Source organism: Chaetura pelagica, unplaced genomic scaffold (assembly GCF_000747805.2).
Source record: "Chaetura pelagica isolate M959 unplaced genomic scaffold, ChaPel_1.0 scaffold3, whole genome shotgun sequence".
Lineage (NCBI taxonomy): Eukaryota > Metazoa > Chordata > Aves > Apodiformes > Apodidae > Chaetura > Chaetura pelagica.
This window is the reverse complement of record NW_009952974.1, coordinates 10,300,368-10,321,574: the sequence shown is the minus strand read 5'-3', so window position 1 is coordinate 10,321,574 and position 21,207 is coordinate 10,300,368. Positions and strand designations below refer to the sequence as shown.

The window sequence follows — 21,207 nt, the reverse complement described above, 5'->3', positions numbered from 1 at the left end:
ACAGAAACTGCTGGGGTTTGTCATTATGAGCTGAAAGAATAACTATTGCTATTTTTTCTCAAGCCTATGGTCCTAGTAAATGCAGTTCATGCAGTAGTGGAATAAAAAGAACAATCCTTCCAGTGAATTAAAGGCAATCATGCAAATGACCAAAGCATGAAAAAATCTCATTTTTCATGAGAATTCAATATGTTTGCTAGGTAGATTTAGTTTCAAATTTTGATCCTCATAGTAGTTAATCAGTCAGCTTGTTTAAATAAAGAATGTAGGATATGTCACTATGCAAAGCAAACACGGAGCTAAGATAAGGAACCATTGATGTCTTACATGAGTGAAGGAGTTGCTGCTGTCTCTGTTGGACACAGCAGCCTTGTACAAAGCCATTCTTTCTTTCAAGGAGACAGTCTCCTGGGAGTCCAGTGGTGTGTTATCAGCCATGGGAGCGCTCTCTGTAGATAGTCCTCTTACTGGTCTGAGAGAACCCACTGTAAGTACAAACAGGCATCATTCCAAGTTTATTGTAGAGCTCAGTTGTTTACTGATGTTTCATTGGAGTATGTTTTAGTCAGTTTAGTGCTACTAAAACCTAATTAAAAATTATCTAAATTACAAACTACATGTTAACCTTATTTTGTCATGTGAAGGTTGTAGACTTATTTTAAAGCACCTGCAATTCAGCCACAATGAATGTGGAGACAACAGTTCAGAATACTCCTGAAAGAGCAGCAACTGAGTTACTAGCTCTAGGATTCTTTTTTGTTGTTGTTGCTTTCTACATTTGGATGACAGTGTTAAAAGAATTCCCAGAAAAATACCTTAAATTTAGAGTAAAGGTATTATTCTTTCTTGTTATCTCTTGTCTGTGATCACAGGCAGAAAAGGTTTCATATAAAACCACAGGCTGGAAGTCCCTCTTATCCTGGCAAGATTTTTCTACAGTGCCTGAAACATTGGATTGAATGTTATGGGAGGAATGGCACTCCCATACTTCTTGGGAGGGAAGGGAATTTCAAGACTTCAAAAAGATCTATTTTAGTAACACCACCAGAATCTAAGTTTTTAATCCTTAACCGAAGAGTGTTATTTTATTTTTAAAGGCTAAGTGAATAATGTAGGGCTACTGCCAGCATGAGATTTGTAGGCCATTGGTTTAATTTTGAAGAATGTTTAGCATTTTAAAAACTTTCTTGTTATTGTTTTGATTCTATAAGGGAGTCTTGGATTCTACCTAATCATAAGCATGTTAATAGTTTCATTAAGCACAATGGGAATACTCATGTGCTTAAAGTTAGACGTGATTAAATCCTTACTGATTTGGGGCCAACGAATTTAATGGACTGTTTTAAAAAACATTTTAATAGATACATATTATTAGCCACCTGGGGAGTGAAGGTAATAGCAACTATTCTCTTGTTAGCTTTAAAACAGGAAATGCCATCTCTTTAGAAGCTAGTTGTGCAATAATGTGAAACTTTTTGTGGTGGTATGAGGTTATATGATCTGAGCTTTTGCTCATTTTGCTTTAAGCTTTTGCTCATTCAAAGGGACTTAGAGCTGCAATATCTTCTGATTCTTCAGATATAAATGTGGGCTTGTGACGAAATATTTTGTAAGAAGAGCCTAATGTTTACTAGGATGAAGTAAGTCAACAAAAAGCTTTTTGCCTTTGTTAAGTGGGACTTGTACAATAGTATCTCTTTCCAAGAATTTAATTCTTTCATTAATGACAAGTTACATCAATTCTGTAAAGTAAATGGAGCTTGACAAATCTTCCATGCCTAATAGGACTGGAGAATTCTGGATTTCTGCCTTTTTTTCCAACAATGTCAGTACATTAGCTATCCCTTATGGGCTCTCCTGGTTTTCACATTAGGTTGAACAGTAGTATGAGCATTGCCTTCCTTGTTTTTCAGTGGTGACAGTAGAAATTGTTGGTAAGCACCCATAGACCTTGCTGTAAATGGTATTTAATACTTCTTCTAGGAAAATAAGTTTTTGGCATAATTGCAATATTTACCAAAAATCTCCATCTCTTTATCTAAATCTCTTTAGTAGTATAAGGGTATTGCTTTTGACATATATTGACATATATTGTCACTGGGTATAGAAAAGTCAAAACTCATAGTGATGGGAGAAATAATCTATGGATCAGCATGGTCTTATATTTTTCAGGACTTGTATATTTATTCAAGTGCAGAGTTGCAGATTTCAGTACCTAACTTCAGCTATTAGAAGTTTAAGAGTTTTCATCAGTGCTTTCAAACACTCAAATGACTCTATAGGGAATTTACTTCTCATAAGACTGTCTGAATGTAAAATTGGGTATTACGGTTCTCACAGGAGCACAGAAGAACATTGTACCCTATGGGTCTGTCACATTTTTAGAAAAAGCTTCGTTTGTAAGAGGCATGAATTGTTGACTGTGCATTTTCGCATATTTCATATCCCTTGTAATTCCTGGTGGACTAAAAAATGCTTCTGAAACGTACTGTGACTGACTTAGAGGCAAAGTGGGTATGGAATTCAGGGTCCATTCTCTTGTTAGAGAGAGAAAAAAAAGGCTTTTAACCAGGAGAAGGAAAAAAATTAAGGTCCTTACAAACAGAAGATAAAAAGATACCTGAAAAACTAGAGAAGATTTAGAGAAGACCCACAGAAAATACTCCCACATGGAGAATTGCAGCTATGTCTAATTGACAGAAGTGGTCTGGTCAGCGAGGATAATCATCCTTACAAGAAGAAATAAGCAGGTGTTAAAGATCTCTTTAAATTTGTAGGAGAAAAAGGAAAAAAAGGTACACAATGGCTGATAGTTAAGCCTGATAAAAGATCAGGTATTTAGTTTGCATGATGAGCATAATAAACATAGTTGCATTAGCTATAAAATGTTTTGTGCCCTGGGATTTCCTTTTCCCTTTGATCTGCTGGAGTCTGGAATTGCTAAACACGCAGGCTAGATATCTTCTGATCAAAAAAATAGTGGAGTCAGCAGCTGGTTGATATAATTAAGATGGCAGAGTGGACAAAACATTTTGTGCTATTTATTTGTGTAATCTGTAGTTTTACATGAAGTCAAGTCCTAGGCACTCAGAAGTAAGTAAGTGACTTTCTGTCAGAAAATTTTATCATCCATGTTCTTCTTCTGTTTGAACAAACAAAACCACAGATACATACACTGATAACATCAGGCAGTGGTCTCCAAAGTGAGATGTGTGCACCCCAGAGGGTGCAAGACAGTCAATTGGGGTGCAAAAAGAAAATATTTTTTTGGTAAATAAACACTTTTTAAAGGAAAATATTTTTTAAAAATATTCATCCATCCTCCTTTTTTAATATCTGTTTGTGTCTATGTTGGCTAATATACAGGATGTATTAGTGGAGTAGATATGTATACGATTTATAGATAAACACAGATACAAACATTGGGTGTGCATGCTGGGTCTGATAGGGGTACATCATTGAAAAGATTAGGAAACCACTGTCTTAGAGTGAAGCAGGACAATAGATCAACATGGTAATGCTAACCTTCAGACCTCTTCCTGTGGCCATTTTCTGATGACATCTTTTCAAAGATTGCTCTCCCTCTCTTCACACTAGACTCCTTTGGAGAATTGACAGAATGGCTCCCAGGATGACTCTTTAATGCTGATGAAGGTGAATTTCTCTCACTGTCTGTTTCCTATTAGAAGACATCAAGAGAATGTGTGTTAAAAGTTATTGGTAAGAAGTAGATGTGGGTTTTTGGGGGAGAAGAGTGTATGAAGAGGAAGAGGCAACGGATTAGAAGGGGGTGCTATTTTGGGAGAGATGTTCTCCAGAATATCATAGGATAAGTTTCTGTAGCGCTGCAGGTTGTGGTTTCATGTGTGCTGCCCATTTCATAGTTCAACAGACAGTGATACTTGGCAGTCTTATTTTGGCATTTTTTACACATGGTTTCTTCCACAAGAGAAGTGTAGGAATCACAATAAAAGGGATGTTGATGGAGTGAAATTTATTAATTTTATTTATTGGTTTGTAAAAATATGTAAAAAATGAAATGATGGCTTGGAGACCAGATGTACATGGGCATTTGTATTTCAGACATTTGATTTTCAATTTGACTGTGACCTATTGACTGAATTTAGTTTATCACAATAGTGGATCAATGTCCCATACAGATAGTCTACATATATATGATGAAATGATTGTTTATCTGTAGCATTTCATCATCACACTGTGGCCTCAGCCATTTGAGGCAAACTGAATAAATTATTGCTAAGCAAGACTTCAATGCTGCTGGTGTTTGGGGTTCTTCTCCTTCCTTCCATGCAATATCTTACTCAGGATGGAGTTGTACGCAATGGCTATAAAATCTCAACTACAGCTCTTATATTAAGTGACTTACTAAGTAACTGAAACAGCTGGAGTAGGAAAAATATGGTGTTTTGTTTTGTTTTTCTGTTGTTTGTTTTCTTTTTTCCAAGGGAATAACATGAAATGTCCACTTTTACTGTCATGTAAAAGAGGTGGTGATATCCAAAAAGAGAGTGGGTAGGTGGTTGGTGTGATGACTGCATGATCTCTCCAGGAAGATTTTTGCAGAATTTATTTGCCAGAGCCCTTAATAGCTTAAATGGCATAAGTTTTAAAAATGTGTTGCCTTCATTAGACTACTTCCTTTTTATTGACAGCTTTACTATTGTTACCAGTTTAATGTTACCCTTGCATGTGAACTCACTGAAGTAACTTCTGACTGCTTTTAGACTTAGATATTATGCATGATGTGTAACAAGCAGCAGAATTTGACCCCTGAATTGATTACCCTACATTGGAGAGCATTTTCCAGTAACTCGTTAAAAAAAGAAAAAGGAAAAAAAGGAAAATATTTTTAATGCAATGCAACTTAATTAATCCTCAGATAGAACCCTTAAAAAGAAAATTATGTAAAATAAATTGTAAAAAGCCATTTTCACAGTAAAGTATAATCTATTATACATTCACCTCAAATTTTATTAAACTAACAAGTGAGTAAGAATTGGAAATATACTTTTAAAATGAGTGAATCATGAATGTTCAAAGGCGATTGTGTTTCACCCATCTTAAATAAATTTATGCTTTTCTCATAGCTGCTGCTAGCTTTTATCTTAAATATGTGTTGTACTTCAATTCTTGATCTGTAGTCTTTATTTGCAAGAGTATTCCTTTCAGTACATGTACAGTAAATAGGTAATATCTTGTGGAAACTCATAATTTTATAACAATATGTCTGCTTCTCTGAGTTATGGTAGCTTTTGTTTGAGATGAGCTGAGAGACTTTTACATGATGTGCCAGCAAATGACTGATTAGAGCATAGAGGCTGAAGTTGTTTTATTACCTTAAGTATTGTAATAATTTTAGCAGTTAGATCAGAAGGTACAATCAACACACTGAAAAAACCTAAATGTGGCTAATTGTAAAGGTGGTATAGGGGATCTTTACCAATTCTGCGGGGTTTGTTGCCTTTTATTTATCATGTTTACAGAGGATAATTAGTTTCAAACCAATTTGTATTATTCCCAAATTGCTTTTACAGTTAGCAGTGTAGTATTCCTTGGTGTTGGACCAAAATGTCATCCTGTTACATTTGTGGTAGACACAGGAGCACAAATCTCCACACTAAGAGCGACTTGTCTATTATGCAAAGTATTTTTGGAGGGCACTAGCTTGAGAAAGATTTCAGTAGTGAAGAAAGTAGCTGTCTCTCTGCTCCCTGACACTTCCCTGCACCCTTCCTCACAAGTCTGTGGTATCCTTTCAGGTTGTTCCTCCCACTCAGAAATGACATGGTGGCACAGTGCCAGTAAGATAAGCTCTGTGACCAGGCTGGGTTACAATGCAGGAATGACAGTGTAGCAGCACAGGTAGGATAGTGAGCTTGCCCAGGACAGAGGTATGCTGACAGGAATGAGATACTTAAGTGCCAAGGGTATCAGGAGACAGCAGGTGGCTGAAATGAATAGAGTGTTTCATTTGGGAAGGGCTATGGCTTCAAACTGCTATTAATTTTGTACCCTTTTTCAGAATTGATTATCAGTTACAGTTACACCCAGTGTTAATTATGACACCTTGGTTTAAAACAGCTGAAGAGCTGAGCATTTTGTCTGAGATCTGGTAAGGATGATCCGTGATGCAGAAATGGCTGTGCAGAGGAGAAATGAAGAATGGGGGCGAGAGGGAGAAATTTAAAAAAATGCAGCTGTGCATGTCAGATCAGCCTGAGCGTGTCTGCATCCTACTTCTCCAGTTCTGCAGCCAGCCAGTACCTGGCATAAATGAGCCTCAGGATCAAATTGCTACAGCATTGTGTGTGCTTTCAGTAGTCAACACCAGAGAATCCTTTTCATGAGGTTTTAACTTCTGCAGTCTTAGAACAAAACAAAAACCTCAAAATGTTCTGTGTTTTGAACTACCATTGGCATCTTTGAGAACAAAATCACCTAGGGTTTGTTTGGGTTTTTTTCCTACATTTTTCTGTGGTTACCAGTAACAACTAAAAACTTCAGAATTTACTGTTTCTTAGGGACCAATATAAATTTGATTTGCATTTTTCTTAACTCTGTTAATTTTATTAACTTCTAGCATATTTCTGTAATATTTTTTTTTCAATTTTTTATCTCTGCAGTAGCAATTCTATTACCTGTAAAATGTATGTAAGTTAGCATTTTGGACATTTATTTTAATAGGATTTTTTTAAAGGTATTATTTTTTTGACAATTTTTAATATGTTAGGGATATTATCCCTTCATAAGATATATTAATATGAACTTTTTATGGACAGATTTGTGAGATGTTATGCACTGTGGCAGAAGATATTTTCATTCAGCTTTTCTTTGGTTCAGAAAGGCATATATATACATATATATATAAGTGAAACTGGAAATCTGGGATAATACTTCCAAATTTCTTAGACATAATATATTATTGTTTGTCTTTCGCATTCAGTTTTTCAACCTGCAAACCTGCTAAATCCCAGGTGTTCTTTTGTAGTCAGCTTTATTCCCATTCCCATGTATTAAGCTTTTATTCGGTATTTTTGTAATGTGGAGATTTCAGTAAACAGTGTCAATTACATATTCTAGGAATACTCTTTTCGGTTTATGCCATGATATTGATTTGTCCTCCTAGTCCTGTGAAGCATTTCTTTATGCAATTTACCATCCCTTCATATTAAGTAGTTAGAGTCTGGTGTTTATTGTTCCAAATCTGTTTGTTAATTTGCTTTCTATGTACTGCTGCCCATTATAATGTACCCAAAGAAGAACAATTATATATTCCTGCACAATTACACAGACATTTTGCAGGACTGCTAACATATTTGTTCACAAATTATATGATAATTTTAATATCTATGATTTTAAAGACATCAATTCTCTATTACTTATTTTAATTAAGTTGTGTGGGGTTTGTTTGTTTGTTTGTTTTTCCACAGCTGCTTTTAGCTTTACCACAATGTTCCACAGTTATCCATATTCTTAAAAAACCTGATATTGTGAATCCCTATAGCGATGAATGGTCTGTTTAATGGTCTCGGTGAGGATGGTGCTATTCTGGTATATCGTGATGCGTTTGGGGCAGAGGAACTGCATGTGTAGAGCTGAGCAGAACTGTCTGTTCTAAACAAACCAATTCTATAACCATGTGCATTCTCTTCTGTTCCTCCCTTCAGTATCACAGTACCACTCACAAGAAAGTCTCCAGAGGCCCCGGCCCATTTTGCAAACAGGATCCCTGCATTAGTGTGGCTTCTGAAGGATGATTTTCTTCATCTGAAATTCTAGAGCTCACAAAAAAGTATTTCCTGCTGTGAGAAAGTTATTGGAAGGTGTTACAATTACCATAAACTCCTTTTAATTGGGATAAATTTAATTTGCATACTGTTTTATTTGGGTATCTACCCAGATAACCTAACGACAGTGAATGGCATAGACATTTGCTTAATAAGGATAGAATTAACATAACTGCCACTTATCGAAAAAGCACCAAAGTACTGCCAAGAGGTGCTTAATTAGAGGCTAATATATGCAACTCCTGCAAAAGTTGCCAAATGAAAACTAAAATGATTTTTTTTTTTCTTTCTGATTAATGCAGGATTCAATTAATGTCAAGTTTCTCGAACTGTATGTGTGCTCTTGGTGTATGGAGCACTCAGTTTAACAGCATTTATTAACTTTTTGTTGGATATAATTTGTGGAAATCTGTCTGTATTTATGTAACTTTCTATCATGTAATTACTTCAGTTTTACCTACTGGCTCTGGTATTATATTCTATTTTTTAATGGGCTTCTCAGAAGAAGGTGACACAAGAAGCTATTTTTATGTTCTGATCTCATACTCTAGACATGATGAAAAGAACAAAGCACTGGAGCGCTGAATTTCAAGGCATATGCAGTTATTACATTTAGAAATGTCAACTATAGAGATGCCAGTTTCAGTGGCCTACTGAGTGACTATGCTTCATTTAGATAGTGGATTTTCCACTTGCTATCCAGTCCTGCACTAATCTAAAAGTCAGTAAGCCAGAACGCATGAAGATTTAAATAGAGGAAAACTATTTACCAGATTACTACTACCTTTTCTGCATACATAAAACTACTTCAGATTGGAAGGGGAATTTGCAGTCAGTATATTAAATAGATTGCCAAAAGCTACTATTATTTTTTAAAGTATTTAATCTTTTTTAGAAGACATCTTTAAGTGTATTCAAAAAAGGCCCTCATCATGTCCCATCATGTCTTAATTACTTCTGTTACACTTACTACCTAAAGGAAAGGTAGCTAACACCTAATTTCCATTTTGTTTATGGTCTCCACTGAAAGAATGCATGTGTAAGAAATTATATAGAGGGGTAGGAGGAAGAGGCCCAAAGAAAAAGGGTAAGAGCATAGGTTGAAAAGAAAATAATAAATCCCTAAGTGGATAATGAGGCAGAAAATAAATGGAGCAGTATGGTAAGTGTTTAGAAACAGAATCTGTTGCTTTAAAAATAGTTACATAAAATTTTTATCCATTAATGCATTTTATTGTGATTGTAACTTTAAGTACTTGGGGTTGCTATTCACATAATTGCTTACTTCAAGTTATACTTAATGTCTAAGTGCTTTGCTGGGCTGCCTCCTAATATTTACTATCGCCTTACAAAAGCCTAGCATCTAAAATTCCAATTCATACAAAGAGAATGCTTCACTGGAGAGTACACAGAACTGATGTGAGATTAATTATAATGCTGAAAAAGCTCCTGTGAATCACTCAATCTCAGTGAAATATTTTGGAAAAAAAAATAAAAAGAAAAGTCAACAGAGTCCTGGCCTGCCTGGAAAAATCTTTTGGAAATGCCAGCATGGGACAAATCTGTTTCTGATATATTACTCATTTGTAATTAAAATATGATGGAAATCCATTCTGGTGCAATTTAGAAGCAGGGAGTGCATGGAATCATGTCTACCATCTGCTGGAATGTTGATGGTGTTATTAAGATTGATGACAAATCCCTGAAAGTGACTATTACAGAGTATTGCTAATAACACCTGCTGCATCAACCTTATAAAGCCAGTAAGTAAACTGTTGAGACAAAACCCCGATTCTCGGTTGTTTCTCTGCAATGCACCACTTCACTAAGACAGAATTTCTCAAGAGGCTTTACAATAAACCCTATGGCTGCCTGGAACCTGCTTGTTCATTTTATCCCCAGACCAACTAAAGAGGTACTTATCCTTTTCAGCTGTTATAGGCATTTTTAAAATCAGACAATATTTTCATTTGGAGGAACAGTACAAAATAACCCTGATGTTTTCACTGAACAGAAGCTCTGAAAAGAGCATGTTATCAGTCTGAGGAAAAAGACCTATTTGTAGAACTGCCATCTCGGAATGGGTCTCTAAAACATTGAGAGGCTAAATTCTGCATTGAAATGCCTAGAGATCTCACTCTTAATTACCAAAACTACCACTGATTTGCCATTTATCACCGTAAAATTTGATACAGGGTGCCTGGTCTTGCAACTGAAAGAGCCTACTTCTTTTAGCCAAAAAAGGAGTTTCTTAATTGAAAACAGAGTTTGCCAGACATAAAGTTATTGAGCTGTTCAGACTCTGTCCCATGGAAAGAATATCAGTTATATGCAGCTCATTGTATTATGTTGATTTGAAATTTTATAGCAGTTTTCACAGTATGATAATGAATTTTAATAATTTTAATATTTTAAAATAATTTTAATAATTTTAATTTTAATAATGATTTCTGCTAAATCAGCAACTATAAGACATGCAGTAGCTACAGAAACTTCCCTTCCTAGACTGACACTGTGCAATGGCACTTTTGGAGGACAAAACAGTTGTGTATTAGAAGCATATAAGGAAGGTGAGGCCACAGTTAAATAATTTGACATTGACGAAACATGTTTTAATGAGCTTTTTCATGCATATGATACTACAGTGATTGAGTAATATCATTTAAAGTAGGCCACCTACAATATCTAAAACTAAAATTTATGAAGACTGCAAAATAAAACAATTTGTAGAAATAATTTTTACTGGAGCTTTTTAATGCAAATTAAAATCACACACAAATCAAACAGAGCTTATACTTAGTTGATAGTAGAAGTTAAACACAGTAGCTTTCCTCTTCAGTCTATTTAGGGATGTAATTTTATAACTCTCAGTGTTTCCAGCCTTATAGTGGAAATTTAAGAGCCTTTTTTTTATTATTTATTTTTATTTTTAAGTCAGCTCTACTGTTAATTACAGGTATGGGACTGGGAAAAAAAGGTTATGTATTTGGTGTTTCATGAGAGCATGTGTGGGCTTGGATTTTTTGTTTCTTTGTTTGTTGTAAATTCACTGACAATATATGTTTTTCTTTCCATACTTTTTTGCTGAAATTTACTTGGATTCAGAGGCTTATCAGTTTATACCTTGTAACAGTCTTAAAATATCTCAGTGTGTCTCTGCCTTTAAGCAAAACAAAATAATAATGTTGGAAGCGGAGTTTTCTAACATGGTTGTTTGTGTCTGGTATTGCTGCAGATCTTTACATGCTTTCTGTTGTCATTTTCCAAAGTTATTTGATATTTCATGATTTTGTGATTATTTCAAATAGGTGAAAATAATTAGAAGCATGTTGTGATGTGAAACAGAAAACAAAAAACCAAACCAGAATCAAAAGCAGCAGGAGAATGGGGAAGAAAATGACTTAAAATATTACTAATATTTCTAGTCCTTAGTAGGCACTCTATTTTGGCTGCACATTCCCACATACATCAATTTTTTCCCTTCAACCTCTACTTTGTTCCCTCCCAAAATATACCGTGGCTTCTAAGATTTGTTCATTTTCCAGTAATATTGAGCGTGCTAGTTTCCAGAGTCCACTCAAACCACTTTTAGAAACAGGACAGAAGAAGCGTTTTCCTTCAGTTGTTCAAGCAACTGAGGCAGATCCTTCTGAAGTAGTCAAGAGCAAAAAGATGCACAGGATTAGTCTAACTAAAGACGATCTCTCCCTTAGTAAGAGCTCCATTTTAAAGTTGTAAACATGTTTATTTCCAGCAAACAAATAATGATTTTTAAAAATTAAATATATGGTTTCCTTTCTGATACTGTTTCCAAAACTGCAGTAAGAAATCTGTGTTCAAGTGCCCATGATTCTTCATTTATTAGGTAGTAATACAGGGCACATCATGTGAACCTTCTAAGTTGTTTGCTCTGCAAATCAACAGACTATACCTGCTGGGATTTTTTTTTGTGTGAAGTCTACAGCACTCTTGAATTTAAATTCCCTGTACACTTTTTCTCAGCTAAATTAATATTTATCCTACTGCTTTTGTTTGTTTTTAATTTTTAATAAAATGCTTATATGGGCCCCACCAATTATCTCAAGCAAAGGTTTTTTTAATCTAATATTCATTGTGTGCTTTTGAATTAGGGCGGGTTTTTTTTTTGTTTGGTTTGTTTTGTTTTTTCCACAATATTACTATCTGTTCATACTAGTAAAATTATGTATTATCAACATTCCATCCTTTTAAGAAATAGCATTTTCTTTAGTCAGATCCTGGGCTGATGTTTGAAAATTAGTAATAAAGAGAAACTGAAACAGATATTCTACAATGGAAGATTAACAATGAGCATATAAAGAGGGTATTATGTAAAAGCTGTAGCTACAGAGAATTCAAAATGAGCTATAAATTATGTTAAATGATGGAGACTCTGAGACAATGGGTGTAGCTAGGGAGCTTCTCAAAACTAGTACTACTAGACCATTTTCATATTCATAGTCCAGAAATTATATTTATTATCTCTGACAGAACTTCATATAGATAGCTTCTAAGAAAGACAATGCATAGTTTAAACACTCCTGGGGATACAAAGTTCACAAACTGAGTAACATCTACTATTCCAAACTTATTAATCAAGTCTTACAGTTGAAACAAACGTGTCATTACACCATGACACAGTAGAGAGAAAAAAGAAACAGGGTTGAAGTACAGCAGTGATATTTCCTTTTCATTTTTCTTTCTTATTTGTTAAATGCCTAGACATTACTCAGCTTTAAGATAACATGGCATGATATTTTAAATCTAGGCAGCAGACATCTAAAAAAGGATCCCATCCTTACAGAACTTCCTTTGAAGGAGGCAACAGAGCAAAAAGAAAAACTGACAAAAAGGAGAAGACACAGAGCTAAAGAAGCACAAAGAGAAGCGCAGAAGAGATATGGTTTGTGGAAAGGATGCCTGAAGCATCTCTTCTATTAAGATTGCTTATGTAGTAGAGAAAATTTTGCAGGCCATTTGTACGTTCTCTTCTATAACAGCGCATGTTGGCATCTACCTATACGCTGGTACTACCTGTGCTTTGGACATACAAAGATGGAAAGTATTCTATGTTGTACTGCTTTCTGAAACCCCAGGAATTCCGCTTTCATGAAGATTCATAACAGTAGCAGGACATTCCTGAGTATGGTGATTTTGGACCCATTCACTTCAGCCTCATGACAACAACTTCAGAAAACATGGTGAGTCCATTTCTCTTTCTAGTAGATACTGGCAAAGAATAATAGAATTGTTAATAGTTTGTTTTCAGAAATGTTATACTGGTTGGAGGAGAGATAACAGGAATTTATTTTACATATTAATAGTCTATTGAAATAGTCAGTACTATAGTACTGTGAGTATGTTTTGGTGCAGGTGCTTATTTGATTGTTAACTTGAAATTGTTCTTCTGACATATTACAGAGTGTACTCTGAAACCAGAAATGTCTCTTTGAATCATGTTTAATTTATAGATCTGCTCTCCCCTGCATATCACCACCTGTGGATTTCTCAGACTTGATGTCAAGAGTTTATTTCCTTCCTAATCAACTTAACCCAGATGCTATGTTTTCATCCAAGTGTCATTTCCTCAGGCATGCTAGTAACAGATGTATTTACTTCCCACCTTTCCACATCACCTTCATGTTTCAAGAATTGATTAAGATGCCATAGTCTGGTAAATTGTTCCAAATTCCAACAGACAGAATGACAGTGAAAATGTTTTAAGATTTGTTGCTTTCTTCCACAAGTGACAAATACTTAAGAAGGTACTTAGGAAAAGTATTATCTATAAAATATTCTAAACTAAAATTAAGCTAAAATTAAACTAAATATGGAGATGAAGTTAAAGGACATGTTCTCAATGAAACATACTTTTCCAAACGTCATTTTCTGGCATTGACCATGGAAAGGAGCTGTGATGCTGCTGGCCAGTAGGTTGGAAAGGATACAACATAGACTTGGGTAAAGCCAGGTATTTACTTGCTTATGTATCTGGAAAGAGAAGTGGTAATTTTTTGGATGACCCAGAAAGCACAGTTCTTCACCCTCAAGATCAAACTGCACTAAACTCAATGGACATCACATACAGCTCTCTAAGTTAAAAGGTTTTAACTTTATTGATCTCTGCATATTTTAAAATGTGAAATACTATTTATACAAGTCCAAGTTTCTGTGTCATTTCTAACTGATCATATCTTTAAACAAGAACACTTTTATGACTTTTAATATATATATATGTGTGTGTGTGTGTGTGTATGTGCCTTTCCTGAGAAGCCTCAAGGGACATCTTCCTTATTTCTCCACTCTCTTGATATGCTTGCTTAACAGCACACTGAGATTAGAGCAGCCACATATGGAAGGCAGCACTCCTCTGCTTTTCTCTGCCTTCTTGAGACTTTAGCCAAAGACTTGTCAGTCTGCTATAATCCTGAATTTACAAGAAGGTAATGTCTGCTAAGACAAGCCCTAAAGAATTATTTAAAATATCAAATATCCTATCTGTTCAGAATAAAATTAACAGCTTAAAAAAAATTAAGTTTGGTTCTTTCAAAATCTAATTTATTTTTGTAATCACTGCAGCTTAGAGTGCACTGTGAAAAGTTAAAAAAAAAAAAAATCACACTGCCCTAAATCCTCCTAAAAAACAAGGAGAGGGGAGCAAAAAGAAGCAACATTGTATTTCTTCCCATATACTATAGTGTTCTTGGTGCCATTTTCAATGTTGCATGTAGAAACACACATAGGCACTTCTACTACTACAAACAGTCTTATGTTACAGTATCAGCACTTTGAAAAAAAACCCACGAAACACCCAAAAACCCAACAACCTGATGCTCTTAGATCTTTCAGTTTGCCTGAAGTGAAGGAGATTCTCCTCTCTTTACTCCATTTCCAAATTACAGACTCAGCTGTAGAACTTGTTAGTACAAATAATATTTCTCATTAGCTTCACTGGTCTTCACTGAAAGAACTATTTGCAAAACAATGTCATATCTGCAGTGACACAGGTAGACATCCTGAAAATACTTCAAAAACTGTAAGAAGTCTTGTATACTAAACGTTCTCTATGCACTTTTCTCACTTCTGTCACAGAAAAGAATGTCTGCCAGAAGCTATGATTAACAGTGATTAAAAAATTATTAATAGTGGTGAAATAGATCAGTGGTAAAATTTGGCAGCACTTACTCACTAACCAATTTAAAGATTTACAAGTGATTTGTTAGGATATATGTATAATAATTTGATCAGCAACTTGATTAGAGGTTGGCAAGACTCATGCTAGCTTACAAGGTCTCTTCAATTGGAGAATATATGTATATATATGCTCACAAAACATACAAACACATAGAAATACTTGGATCTACTAAATTAAATATATTTTGACACCCCCAGTCATGATAACAAATATTTATATTCAAAAAAATGGGTAAGTAGAGATGGATGAAAAGCTAACCTATAGTTAAAATTTCCCTCTTCCTGAGTTCAGAGCAAATACTTGCAGTGCATCAACATTCCTCAATGGGCAATAATTGAGACTCAAGGAGGAATAACTTGCTCTGGTGTCAGTCAGCAGACAGTCCTCGAGGAGTTGGTACTTGAGAGGTGTCCCAACTCAGGGGAGATGATGGTCACAGCCTGCTACGATCCAGGAGAGCTCAAAGGGTCTCCATTAGAATCATTATTTACAGGATTGAAGTTAATTGACTTTTTGTCAGGTACTTTTTCATTCCAGCCCTAGAAGGATGGTGAAATATTCTGGTACTTTCCGGTAGTTGTGCAGGCACAGAATATTGCCAAAGGTGGAGATGCTGTCATCACCCAAATTTAGATATGGTCCTGGTACAGGCAAAACTTGACCCAGGTACTGCTGTATTGGGCTCTCAGGTGGTGATGGATTAATTACCAGTCTCAAGAAAGAGGGAGCACAGCAGCCAGACAGATCAAGGGGGTGCCTTAATGTTCTAGCCTCCCGCTTTTTGAAATGCATGGGGAAAGCAAGAGTCAGGCACTAAAAAGACACTCTAATGTACTGGGCCTCTGCCTTTCACAATCCACATTTCTCTTATGTTGGCTTGTCGCTCCAAAGGAGGCAGGAGGATGAATCGCACCACCATAACTTTATAAACTTTTACAGTACCTGACATATCTGCAACTTTTTAGGGGTAGCTGTTACCATGTAATGATGAAAATATGCTTGTATTAAACAGCATAAAAAAAAAGTTGGACTTAATTTTGCAGAGGAAAAATGCTTTGTGATTTTTAAATGCTTCCATTTAAATGCTTCCCTGTTCAGAAAAAAGTTTTCAGATTTTTAGGCTGCCTTCCTGAGAAAGTCAGTCATCCTAGGAAGTAGAGTTTAATTCTATTAGCTGACTATACTCCACAAAAGATTCAACAATAAAATTTTTACCAAAACCTGTTCTTTATGATCTACAATTCAAATCCCATAGACAAGGTGGCCTGTTCTTGTTGTGGAATCTTTTGCCATTAGAAAAAAGTTCATGGATACAAAGAAGAGGAATACATTATGTCACAAAAAGACTTGAAAGAGCAGAAGCCAAAATCCAGGAAGCTGATGATACAGCACTCCCTGCAATATCAAGCTTTTCAGCAAGGTTAATCATTTGGCCATCCCATGCACTCCTCACTATTTGCTTTCATTCATCCATAACAAAAATAACAAATTATGCAAGTGCTCAGAGTACAAAACTGACCTACAGTTGTCACAGGGTTTCCATTCTTTTCTGCATTACATGGCTTGCTAAATTAATATAAACATTTCTGAGAGTGCTAAGGGAAAAAAAGATGCTGCTTGTTTAAACAATTTAAATGAAGGTCTAACCTTTTATATTAAACATCTGTTCCTTTCATTTACTTTCTGGCAGTGGTTCGTATGTTTTCTGCAAAGGACACAGTTTAATGAACATATACCAGATTTTATAAATGAATGGTTTTAATGAGTTCTTTGAATAGTTTTCACTAAAAAGCTAAGCATGAAATTACTTTCTCAGTTGGAATGCTTTAACACATTTTAAGAAAAAATATACAAATCACTTTCCAGCAAACACAGGCCTTGGTTGCTTTAACATTCCCATGCCTTTGAGTGCTAATAAATTAAAGTAATTGTTTCATGGGAGTGATAAATCTGTACAGTAAATTGATGCTTTAATATATGATTACTTCCTATAAAACAGGTTTTTCCGTATAGGAAAGGGAAGAATACTTTTCAATTAATCAGAGTGGGACATCAGTTTATTTCCAAACATTGGAAAAACATGGACAGGCCTGATTCTATAGTGTTCCATTAAAAAGCTCCAGCAACAGACACAATTATTAACTTATTAATACTCCTAAGAAGGAAATACATCCAAGTTCCACTTGGATAAACTCAGGCAAAAGTAATTTGATTTTACCAAATGGTTTAGCTTTAAACTTACTAAACTTAGCTTCCAACTCTATTTACTCTATTTTTTTAATTATTATTTATTTATTTATTAATCTTATTGCATTTTTGAAGTGTTAATTCCACTCAAATAATTAGGAATGGGCATTGTTCAGCATGTAGCCACCAGGAAGGGAAATATGCTGTAAGTCTAAATACATTTGCAGCTGCCTACAGTAATATCTTTCACTTTTGAACCAGGAGATGGTGCTTTATATGACTGATCTAATTATTTAGAAGTCACTTAATGGTTTAACATTATTTATTTGCCCTGATTTTTCTCTATGGATTTTGTACATATACCAATAACAGCACTGCAACGGAAATGCCACCTGACTGAGAGGTTTCAGGATTTTTAATCAGTGGTATTTTGCCTTATAATAAAATCTATTCTTCCTCTGGAATAATGTAGTAAGATGGGCTCAGGTTTTGTAAGTCTGATTAGTCAAGAGATAGTGCATTTAAGCAAGGTTACAAGAGTTGGCAGTCTTTTTCTGAGCATAAGGCTAATGAGCATGTTCATTTTTGCATTGGGTTACTGTAATATAGCTAACTGACACTGAGCCTTAAAAGATATTCTGTTTAAATTTTAAAAATTCCTCTCTGATTTCTATGGCCTTGACTTTATTTTACATATAGGTATTTCTGTGTTCTAACCTCTATCGCTCTAGGTGAAATGGTATAATATTTAACTACTAAAATACTTAACATTCATCAGTATTAATAAATGCCTTTGTCACCTCTAACATCTAAGGTCCTTATCATTGACTGAATACACATAAAATGCTTAATAGGCACCCATAAATATGTTTGATATACTAATTTAAAATATGATACAAAGCCCATACATTCAAAGCCTGAGATTGCTGTGGATCTTATTTACCTCCCATTATTTTATTTTTTTCATGATTATTCACTGTTACCAGTGGAAGAATCAGTAATTTCTACATAATTTATGTGCCATTAGATCTTGGACATAGATGTTGATGCCATTTGTAGCACCAGCATCAGTTTGGCTTCAACTTTACATATTACTGAAATAATCTGTCCTTTCACACATCTCATATACCAATGCAATTCACACTTTTTAAAAAACTTTGTCAGTCCTGGTCTTGGTGTGTTTCCAAGGTTTGTAAGTGAATGACCTGAGCTTAAATATACAGACTTCTTCAGCATCAGAAATTCTTGATATGAATGCCTTTTTTGTAGACTCATTTTCCTATTATTCTTTTTATGTAAAAGTGTTGAAGTAATGCTTACATTGTGAAGGCATTCAATGATGCAGAATTCCATTTTCTTACATTTCACATTGCTTGTAAATTGGAAACTTTAAGATGTCTTACAATGCCAAGGAAATAAAACCTCACAGGCAATATACATCTTATTTCCTAAGACAGCTACTGGAACAGGATAAGAGTTCAAGCTTTTCCACTTGAATTCTGAAAAGGGCCTGTGCCTCGTGCTTTTCCGCTGCATGTCACTTGCCACTTTATAAACATCATCTGGTTTTCAGTGTTGTTTTTTTTGAAAGATATTGATCTTAACAGTTGGAATTCTTGCAACTCTGCATAAGTTTCAGTGATTTAGCAAGAAAGCATGCTCTGTTTCTACTTCTGGCTGTCCAGAGAAAAAAATATTTTTAGTAGGGGTCTTCATATGCAGCACTTTCGGTAAATAAATGATCTGGACAAGGCAAATAACACTTCCTTGACTCTTTTCCCCCCACCTCCCAGTCTTTTCTTTGAGCCTTGGCTTCCCATCTGCATCCCAAAAGATAAATTTTTATCTTGGAGAAACACCTAGCAGAAAGAGATATACTTGGAAATAATGTTTATAAAGTTAATTAGTAAAATAATAATGTTAATAGACAGATCTAATTGTATGTGAATTCAAAATATTTGCAGATGAAGCTGCAGCAAATTTTGCAAAGAAAACCTGATGAAGTAATATTTAATTGGTGTAACAGTTCTGAGACTGGGAGGAAGGACTTCTCTTACTTTCTAGGTAATTATTGTTTAAATAAAGGTCCGCTTTCCTGTAAAGTTGAAGAATGCTGTTTAAGAAAAAAATTACTCTTTCTCACTCAATAAGGAGCTATTCGTATCAATATGATTTAAAAAGAACTTATTGGCTTCTACAAGAATAATCATGTCTGCAATAATGAATGTAGGAAAAAAAGTATGCTTTGTTGTTACCAAAAAATGACTAAGTTATATCAACTAAAAAGGTCTCTGCCTTGACTATTCCACTTAGCAGCAGTCTGAGACTATTTTATATGGTCTTTAAAGTGCTCAGTAATCCCATGAGATTTTAACTTTTGTTTTATTGGTACCTGCCACTTCTTGTGCTGTGCATCTAAAGCAAATGAAAGATTTTTAATGAATCATATGGATTTTTATTTCACTTTTCACATTAGAAAAAACTTTCTAATGTATTTTAAAAGGATTTTCTGTATTAATTATATCATGGTCAGCATGCATTATTCTGAGCTGTAGTTTCTAGGCCAGAAAGTTATGTTTGAATCCCTCTAGGCATTAAAACTAGAAAGGTAAATGGCTGATTGTGTGGACTGACAGGGTTATCCTGGAGCAGTTAGAAAATGGTAGAACAAAGAGTTGTGACATCAAGTTTTAGTATATCTTTCATTGAGAAGCAGGGTAAAAAAATACTCCAAGAGGATTTTAAAATTCATGTATATATAGTTTTTTTAACCTGAAGAAGGAGGGAGGAATTAAAATGTGGAAGGTATAAAATATTCCATCAGCAACCAAAACCTGCAGGGGTATTTTAATTTTCATGTAGAAGTAGTAAAGCATGGTGAAAGACTTTTAAGCCACAAAGACAAATGAAGTTGCCCTAATTAAAATTACTGATGACCTTTTTGGTATCCTATACCTCTCTGAAGCATTTTTTAAGCTTAAAAAATGCCTAGCTTCAACCAAGGTAGATCAAAGAAATCACAAACATTTCTCAGAGAAAAATTTGATGTCAAATGAAGGTTGCAATTTTATGCCAGTAAAAACCAATGGCTGAAGTGACAGCAGGTTTCTCAGTTGATAGGGAGTCAATATTGTTCTACAAAACAGAAGCAATTGCTTCTGAAAGTTTTAGAGTGTTTGTAAATAGTTTCATTTGGGAATTCTTCTCTTAGGCCACAGTATCCGGTTTTAGTTCCCCCCTAAAAAAAGTACCAACCACACACAATTGTGCACTAACTTACCTGACAGGTTGGCAGACAGTGCCAGTTGGCAACCATTAAAATTAACCAGGCCAATAACATTGTGGAATAAGGAAAGCTGTAGAACACTTGGTATTATGATGAACCAAATTGTCCACAGGACATCCATGGGAGCTGGGGCTGCCCAGCCCCAGTGGGGCACAAGAGAGGAGTGGAATAAGGCTGGGGAAACTGCTTTGCAGCCCTTGGGCCATCTCCATTCCCTCAAGGTGTCCACCCAGCCCAGGCACTTACCTTCTTGCCACCCAGGGCCTCAAAGCGGCTCCGCAGCTCCTCCACAGTGATGGGGAAGTCCTCGATCTGCTGAGGGGCACCTAGGCTCTCCTCCTTGAACACATCCATCCTCCTGCTCTCTGTTGACACTTTCTCCATGGCACTGAAGCAGCTGATCTTACCCGGCACCAAGGACTGTGGGGTTGGTGAGCGCTGGAGCATCGGGCCAGGTCTTCTAGCAGTTGCAGACTCCCATTTCTGCTTGAGGAGCTCCACGGAGCCCTTCTGCAGAGGAAAATCTGCCAGCTCCAGCGTGCCCTGCCAATGTAACATGTACCTGGGGTCAGAGACAAGCAGCACCAGGCCAGCAGAGGCCACCATGGGGCAGCTCAAAAGCCCTTGCAGGTTACAGGACAGGCCAGGGGACAGGCTGGTATCTGGGATGGAAGCCACTTCCAAATGGAAAGTGAGATCCAGTAAGACCAGAC

General features: G+C 35.6%; 1 protein-coding gene across 1 annotated transcript in view; it reads right to left on the bottom strand.

Annotated features, from left to right (window-relative positions):
- The window catches only part of XIRP2 (xin actin-binding repeat containing 2), a 38,938-nt gene extending 17,838 nt beyond the window's left edge, over positions 1-21,100 (bottom strand). Inside the window, exons 1-3 of the mRNA XM_009996294.1 lie at positions 20,741-21,100; positions 3,526-3,679; positions 328-485 (exon numbers count right to left, since the gene is read on the bottom strand). Of these exons, the coding sequence (XP_009994596.1) occupies positions 328-485; positions 3,526-3,679; positions 20,741-21,100 (672 nt within the window). The remainder of the gene's footprint in view (positions 1-327; positions 486-3,525; positions 3,680-20,740) is intronic.
- Positions 21,101-21,207: the final 107 nt, after the last annotated feature.